This window comes from Peromyscus maniculatus, chromosome 1, assembly GCF_049852395.1.
Source record: "Peromyscus maniculatus bairdii isolate BWxNUB_F1_BW_parent chromosome 1, HU_Pman_BW_mat_3.1, whole genome shotgun sequence".
Classification (NCBI taxonomy): Eukaryota; Metazoa; Chordata; class Mammalia; order Rodentia; family Cricetidae; genus Peromyscus; species Peromyscus maniculatus.
This window is the reverse complement of record NC_134852.1, coordinates 146,147,318-146,156,029: the sequence shown is the minus strand read 5'-3', so window position 1 is coordinate 146,156,029 and position 8,712 is coordinate 146,147,318. Positions and strand designations below refer to the sequence as shown.

General features: G+C 45.1%; 1 protein-coding gene across 5 annotated transcripts in view; it reads right to left on the bottom strand.

The window, feature by feature from the left end:
* Nucleotides 1–3,378: 3,378 nt before the first annotated feature.
* Nucleotides 3,379–8,712, bottom strand: part of Ptpre (protein tyrosine phosphatase receptor type E) — a 149,891-nt gene continuing 144,557 nt past the window's right edge. For all 5 annotated transcript variants that reach the window (XM_006987566.4, XM_042285282.2, XM_042285278.2 and 2 more), the window contains 2 exons: nt 8,322–8,457; nt 3,379–6,362 (listed from right to left, as the gene is read on the bottom strand). In XM_006987566.4, the coding sequence (XP_006987628.1) occupies nt 6,288–6,362; nt 8,322–8,457 (211 nt within the window). In that variant the 3' untranslated portion in view covers nt 3,379–6,287. The remainder of the gene's footprint in view (nt 6,363–8,321; nt 8,458–8,712) is intronic.

The window sequence follows — 8,712 nt, the reverse complement described above, 5'->3', positions numbered from 1 at the left end:
CTGCCTCCTGTGGTCTCTCTGTGCTACTACTACAGCATCTTATCTACTTGTGTCCTTTGTCAATGGCAAAGGCAGCAGGGACAATCCTGTGTCCCTCCACTGACCTGATTCTCAGTAGACATTAGTTGTGTAGTTAGATCAGAGGAGCTTACACGGGATAACTGGATAACTGTACAACAGAGCATTTGGTTTGTAGACTGATCACTGGTCGTTTATACGAGTCGGCCTGATTCTTTGGGTCTTTGACCTTTAATAGAAACAGCTATGACAACATGGATAGTCTGGTGAGCCCACCTTCAGGGGCACAGGTTGTTCTGTTAGAGAGTTCTTGGTGCATGTGCTTTTCTTTTTTTAAATTTTTTATTTATTTACTTTTATTTTCATTTGCATTGGTATTTTACCCGCATGTATGTCTGTGTGAGGGTGTCAGATCTTGGAGTTAGAGACAGTTGTTAGCTGCTGTATGGGTGCTAGGACTAGAACCTGAGTCCTCTGGAAGAACAGTCAGTGCTCTTAACTGCTGAGCCATCTCTCCAGCCTACTTGTGCTTTTCGTTAGGCATCTGTACTGAACAAGTTGGCTGCCTTGCCTATGGAACTGTTGCTGTGGCATAGTATGCCACTCTAGCTCCCACCCCAGCTTCTGTTTTTATCATGTGCTTTTTCTGACTTCTTGCCTGGCAGCATGAGGCTTTCACCCACAGCCACTCTGGCATTTGGTATGAGCTGAGTATCTCCTAAGTCTCACTTTAATCCTAGATTCCATTTCAGACCATAGTCGTAACTTGTTTATCTCCACTATGCGTGTTATATCCAACTTTTGTACTTTCCACCCTATCCCCCAGTCCCCTTTCTGTGCTTTCCAGCAGTAGCACATCATCATTCCAGGTATCTGCCCAGTGCTGTCCACTGGGCCTCCTTTACCAAATGGGGTGATGATGGCAGGCTGGACAGAGCGGTCCTGGTCAGCCAATGCTCTAACCTGCTCACTTCTTTATCCTCTGTGTGACATGCATCTGAATATACAGTTGTAAGATACTGAGTGAAAGCAGGGATTTCGTAATTTGGGTGAGTCTGGGGGTTACTTCTGCCATTTTATCTGCCATGGGATTTCTGTAATCATAAAGAATGGCAACAGGTTATTCCTAAGCAGACAACTGAGACGTCACAGGACAGATGACAGTTGAGCTGGTAAAAGGGATTGTGCATAACAGAAGGTATGGGAAGAAAGAGCCCATTTTACCTTGTTGGATGGTGTGAGGCATGAAAGTGCCCTTCATTGACTTGAATCTTAAAGTCAAGATCTTTTTTTTATTTATTTTATGTATATAAGTGCTCTACCTGCATGCACACCTTTATGCCAGAAGAGGGCATCAGGTCCCACTATAGATGGTTGTGAGCCACCATGTGGTTGCTGGGAATTGAACTTAGCACCTCTGGAAGAGCAGCCAGTGGTCTTAACCACTGAGCTATCTCTCCAGCCCCAAGTCAAAATTTTTTAAGTAGCAGGAACATTGACTATGACTTGTCCTGATGTGTAATTAGAAACATTGTATGTATGTGGGAAATTTCAGTCAACTGCATGCTGGTTGAACAGAACATGGTGATGAATGAAGAGCCTGCTCAGTTGTCAGAAATCCTGCCTGAGCTATGTCAGCACATTTTCTCACTGAGGTAACTGGTATTTCAAGAGCTTAAAAGGTTGTCCTTAGGGCTACAGGTGCTGGATTAGAGAAGCTCATTCGGGACTTGGGGGATGCCTTAGTAAAGCACCGGCTGTGCAGGCAAGAAGGCAAGAGCAGATTAGCAGCACCTACGTAAGAGTAGCCCCATCATCGGGATGTGGGGTCAGGTGAATCCCTGGGGCTTGCTAGCCAGCCATCCTAGCCCAAATGGAACACATCCTCCATTTCCCTTGGTGGGAGCCTCTGAGAAATACCGGTTTTCATGGTTAGTTGTGTAGTTGAAAACAAATATCCTCCCCTTCCCCAAGTGTTGAGCTACAGTCTCGAAGTCTCTAGCAATGTCAGTTTCCCAGTAGAAACCATGATGGGAGATTCCCAAGGGACACCACTTTTTGGCCTTTTAGAGCCTGTGTGACTCTTGTTTTGCTGTCATTTGCTCCTGCCCCTCCCCCAACCAAGTACTGTTTTCCCTGCCTGGAACTTGGAGCACACCTGTACTTCATCAGTATTCTTTGGCATGCTGAGCTTAGCGCCAGAAAAATTTCCAGGCCTCTGCACTCCAGCCACTGTCCAAGGTTGGGGCAGGTCTTTGGTTGGCAGCAGAAGCCAGGCACCTGGTGAGAATCAGCCTCCCAAATGCAATTTTCAGCCCCTTGACTAAAACCGATTTAGTTTTAATAGTGTGTAATCCGGCTTGCCTGCTCATTGCAATGTGGCTTAGGGCAAGTCTTCCTTGCTCTAACAGACAGTTTTCTGGACTATAGAAGGATGTTCTCAGCATTCCAGCTCAGGTCAGTCAGGAGGATTAACTGAATAGAATGCTACATGTAGCTCCTTTAGCCGTTGGCAAGCGCTTGGAGTCAAGCTAATTAGGATCATTTTCAGAGGACCTATACCTCCAAGCTGTGTCTTGGGGGTTTCCCCCTGGAGAAGGTAGGAAGATTTGGAACACTGAAGTCTCAGTGCTAGGTTCCACACAATGTCCCAAACAGGGAAACTGTAGGCCAGGAATACTAGAAGATTCCACCTCAGTGATTCTGATCTCTTAATCACAGCTAATTTCTCAGCCCCAGCCAGCATCAATTGTCCCAGTAAAGGTTTCATTTGGTGGTGCTGGACTGTTGTCCATCATTGCTTATTCTTCAGTCCCAGCTGACCAGAACCCACATAATCTTAATTCAGAATATCCAAACAGCCCAGATAGTCTTTGCTTCCCTCCGAAACTTGGCAAGCCCGGCCTCCATTGTTCATACCTCTTAGCGTTATCATCCAAGTTCCCACAGAACAGCTCCCTAAGCTCTGAGCACTCAATGGTTTTTCCAGCCCCAATCCTCCCCTAATTAACAGTTAGGTCTGTCACAGCCAAAGTATGTGTTCCAGGTACCAGTTGCTGTATTAGTGACTTTTCTGTTACTGTGCTAAAATACATTTACCTATGTACTCATGTACCTGCACACACACACACACACACACACACACACACACACACACACACACACACACACACATATATTTAAAAATAAGACTAAATTGTCACTGTTGAATGCATGTCTTTGGTGCTGGGGCTACACATGCTAAGTATGGACTTGACCATGGAGCTACATTCCCATCCCTCAAGGCATGCCTTGTCTAATAGGACTTGGACTTCAGGCGGGAGAACGAAGTTCAGAAATGTGAAGAAAGCAGCAAAGCTGTAGCTTGGCGGTCAGAGGTTTATTCTTGCATCAGGATGTTCTCGATCTTGCAGTTCGCATGTCCCAAGAATTCAGTGACATTCACTGGCATTATAATCAGAGCAAGATCAAATGGTAAATGTAATCAAAGAAAATGTGAAAGTTGGAACCATGACACATACATACAAAGATTGCACATAAATTAAACATGGCTTGGTTACAAACGAAAATATATCAGTAAATACACATGAAAAAAACCCAACAACATGGCCATATCTCCAAATGCTGAAACACAGGTATCAGGCTCATTTTAAAAAGTTTAAAAACACATAAAAAATACCTTGGAAAACACAGGTGTGCATTCCTCATTCATCTAGCACATGGAGAGAGTAAAGCAAGTCACACAGTGACCAAGGAACGCACCTGATCAGAACACTCAGCTCTGATTGCTATTTGGCATTTGAACACAACTGCATGCAACAGAGAAATGAGAAGGTCATTGTCAGTGCCGGGCTGTTCACTGGCGTATACTGGACCTTTGACTGAAGAAAGGAGGACATGCCAGGCACACAGAAAATGCTGAGACTCGACTTAGGATGCCCCTTGTATACCAAGGCTCTGTATCTTAGGGAAGCTGAATTTGGCTGTGGCATTAGCCAAGAGACTGGAGGGATTGGCCCTTCCAAAGAAAGACAAGTGCTGCCCCAAATGTGCCCACAGGAGGGCAGCTTCTGTTTAGAAATAAGTGGGGCTCCTGCAGGGGAACCTTGGGCAGCCCCAAGGTGAGGAAAAAACGCACAAATAGAATATTTTTCTAGACATCCTGAAAAGGTGTACCCTAAAGGCATTTCTTGATACAAGAAATGCCTGGGATTCTGAGCAACTAAGTTGGAGTGCCAAGGAGCATGGCTGAACTTTGGTGTGGGGCCAGTGTGAGGTCACCTTCATTCCAGTGGGCTTGGGGTGCAGAGTGAAAGCTTCCCTTTGTCCTGCTTCAGTCAAAGAAAGGTATTGGGCTTGTGGTTTAACATGGAGACAAGTGAAACCACTGGCCAAGGAAAGCCCCTCGATCTTGTGTCTCTGCCTGTGCTCCACTCCCCTTAGAGAAGGGGAGGTCCCGCTCAGCGCAGAGAGCCAGCCCTGGGTGCAGTCGGTGGTGATGACAGAAGCCACTGTCTTCTTTCACCCTGCATGCTGGGCACCAGCTTGTGCCTCTGGATGGAACTCAGGGCTGTAGGATGTGAGAGAAGCTTGGTGACTTGTTCACCCGTAGGAGGCAGTGACCGACCCTGGGGTTGTCCCCATACACATTATAAACAAACAAGGACACACAGTGCAATAGGCGGACATGATCAGTCCTCCATGGAGATGGCAAATAAGGCCTTTATATTTTCATATGTCTTTAAAAAATACCCAAACTGTATGTTCAAAGCCTTCAGTGAGCTAGACCAGATGTCTTTTTTTTTTAAGCTTTGTGCTCATTTACTAGGTACCTAAATGCCATAGGAAGATCATATTGAAGTCAGTGTTTCTACATTCACCCTCTCCCCACGCCATCCTTCCCCTAACGAACTCCTCTCTGGCAGTGTGACAGTCGCTGCCACCTGGGTTCAGAGGCTTCAGCAGCATTTCCACTCAAAGGTAAGTTAGACTTCAAATCAGGCTTTTTCTCACTCCCATTTTTTTTTTAAATTAAACACCAAGTAGTGGGATGTTTAAAAAACTGTACAAATCTAGATTTTAAGGTTTCTTTGCTTACAAACCATCTTAACTTTTTACAAAGAAAATCTGATATACCAAAATGCCTGTCAGAAGGTTTACAGTGCAATAGCTTGTGGTCATCCTACTATTTCTACGTGTGTGTGTGTGTGTGTGTGTGTGTGTGTGTGTGTGTGTGTGTGTGTGTGTCAGATGCTTCATTTCAATGAGGAAGGGAAGGAAGTAGTTTTTCATTGAGCCTGTAGACTCAATTAAGATCAGTACAGGCAGCTGGGCCAGTGGGAGGGCCATTGGATTGAGTTGGCTGCATTCTGAACCAGGTACACAGGCAGATGGACAGTGAGTGGTTCCCCAGGAACAGCTCTGATGGCTAGTGGGGGACACTGGAGGCCTGTAAGAATAGATGACCTGGGACCAGCACCTCTTTTCATCAAGTCTACAGTGACAGGGGCACAGCCTTTCACAAATAAATGCCTTTAAAAATTCCCTGGAAAGTCACCATCTGCCCTTGTGGGTCTGAGACCTAGATTCAGGTTGCGAGATCTCTGATTTTTTTTTTTTTTTTTAACGTATTTTCTGACACAGTCTTATTGTAGCCCACGCTGGACTGGACCTGAAGGCAGTCCTCATGTTTCAGCCCCTCAAGTGCTGGAAACACAGGTATGCACTGCCATGCCTGACTCCTTCTCTGATCTTTCAAATGTAAAGATGAACCACAGGGCTGAGACCCAGGACTTGACCAAAGCCCATGTGTATACTGTTTGCCACACCCTGATGCCCTGGGGGGGCATGACAGCTGGTAGAAAGAGTAAATGTGTCCTGATTCTGAGTCCTCAACTGTTTTCTCCACAAGGGGCTTCATGGTTAGCATCTTTCACAGACACATTTGACATATTAAGAGCTACATTTACAGATGCATGACATGTGACATCACATGATGTGAATCTAACAGAATTAAGATACTGACAGATATTAGCAGAAATATATATCTTCCCGGATAGTATTTGACCTTAACACATTATTCCAACTTTTAAAAAGGGCATTTAAGATTTAATAACCTTACAGCAGGTAGCCTTTAGAACATAACAAAATATATACAAAGGAATTAGGAAGGATATTAATGTCCACTAGGAAATAAATTAACATTATTTTTTTTTTTTTTACAAAATATACTGACCATTAAATTAAAAACTATTTTAAGGCAGGAATCTTCATTTGAAATTAGCATAATCAGAAAATATATCGATAAAGTCTTGTACCACTTTGTAGCAGAATTCATATTGCTCCTGCAAAGAGAACAAGAATGTGTTAGTAAGCTGCTTCACACATGCTTGATACATTCAATCAGAAGATGTCAGTCAGTCTGTTGATGCACCAAAGTCTGGGGTTCCCTCCCACACATCAGCTTCTGTTATATAATGTAGCAGCTTCTAGGCACAAGAAATGTACTAAACTAAGCTGTTTTTCTGTGGAAAACATCAATTTTCGGTTTCATTCTAGTGTATTTTTAGAAAGGTCTTAGGCAAATGTCTCTACTTTTCATATTGACAATGGAAAATATTTTGTGTATATGTGTGCACATGTGTGTGTGTATTTGTGTGTGTATAGGTACATGTGTTTGCCTGCACACAGAGGCCAGAGGTTAACCTGAGTGTCCTAACTAACACGGTGTTAGTGTGTATGTGTGCATATGTGTGTATTTGCATGCGTGTGTGCTGCCCACCGGGGTTTTGAGACAGGGTCTCTCACTAGTCTAGAAGCTGCCACGTAGGTTAGGCTGGTTGCCTGTGAGCCCCAGGGAGCCTTCCTCTGCTTCCTGGCTGTGGGATTACAAGCATATGCCATCGTGCTCATCTTTTTTTTTTTTTTTTTTTTTTAATTTATTGTGGGTTCTGGGGAATGAAACTCAGGTCCTTTTGCTTTCAAGACAAGTGCTTTATCCTTTCCCCAAGGCCAGTAAATAAGTATGTGTGTGTGTGTGTTTTAGTGTGTGTATGTGTGCATATATGTGTGTGCATGTGTGTATGTGTGCGTGTATGTGTGTGTGTGTGCGCGCGTGTGCGCATGTGAGTGTGTGTATGTGTTAGTGTGTATGTGTGCATATGTGTATGTGTGCATATGTATGTGTATGTGTGCGTGTGTGTGCGTGTTAGTGTGTATGTGTGCATATATGTGTGTGTGTATGTGTGCATATGTGTGTATGTGCATGCCTGCGTGCGTGCGTGCGTGTGTGTGTGTGTGTGTGTGTGTGTTTGATACATGTTTGTTGTTTTGAGACAGCGTTTCATGTTGCTTGGCCTAGCCTGAACTCACACTGTAGCCAAGGATGACCTTAAACTCTTGATCTTCCTGCCTCTACCTCCCAAGTGTTGAGAATATAAGTACATGCCACCACAGCTGGATGAAAACTATTTGTGAGGTGGGGGCGGGGGGGAAAAACCACACCACAGTTTTAACATTGAAAAATCAAGTTCACAGTGCCTAACTTATAACCTAAGTAAATGAAAATCACATGGCTTTATATTAATATACGTTTCATTAGAATTTGCAAGACTAAATGTTTGTGTGGGGCCTTTCTATTATCACCGCCACAGTCCACCTATCTTTGTGCATGGGTCAGGGTGCCTGCCAAGAGTGGTCAGTGTGGGGAATGAGCAGGTGGGAGAGAAGTCCTAATTAGGAGACTCTGGGAAATGGCAAAGGAGAACAGCCTTTAAACCTGCACTTGCTCCTTCAGCATGAAGCATTTCAGAATTCAGTGCAGACTCTCTTCCTCTAACCAGGAAGTGTGCATGGGGTAATGAAAGAGAATATGTAGAGCAATTGGATGCTAGGAGACTCCCCGCCCCCCCCCCCCCCCCCCCCCCCGCGCGCCCCAGGCAAGACCCTCAGAGGGGCCTTGAGGTTGAGTGAGACCTTCCAAAGGCAAACAGACTAAACGCAACAGTGCAACACGGAAAGTAACAAGCATCAGGGCTTTGAACTTCAGGGCTGCTTTTGAACTCTGTAACAGTGTTTTTAAATGGAAATAAAATTTGTGCATGAGCTCCTCCTCTTGAGTCTAAGACTGGGCCGGGGAGGGGGAGGTTTACTGTGAAAGGCTGCAGTTGGGTTAGTCACTCTGGGAAATGAGCCCTCCTCCTCCTCCTCCTCCTCTACAGTGGGCACTCCTTTAATGAAACCTACATCAAGCACATGAAACAATTCCCGACTCTTCTGGAACATCAGATCGTTCAGATTCTTACCAGGGTTTGCACCATGTGTGGTCTCTGAAGTCTTAAGCTCTTCACAGCTTGAAAGACATCTAGGAGTCCCTCGGCTTTCACTCGTTCCAAAATGTTGCTGAGTGCTATGAACGTTCCTGTCCGCCCTGCTCCCGCACTGTGGAGGGAACGTGCATAGTGAAGGCAAAGCAAGGAGAACACACATGGGGAAGAGACCTGGGCGCTTACCACCCCACCCCACCCCCGCGTGCCAGGGCAGAACTGAAGTACCAGTCACTGAGAGGCACCCGCATCTGACTGCATCTTTGTGTTTGATGCTGTGTATGTTCATATGCATGTAAATGTGTATGTGTGTGTGTGTGTGTATGTGTGTATGTGTGCGCGCGCACATGTAGAGGCCAGAGGTCTATGT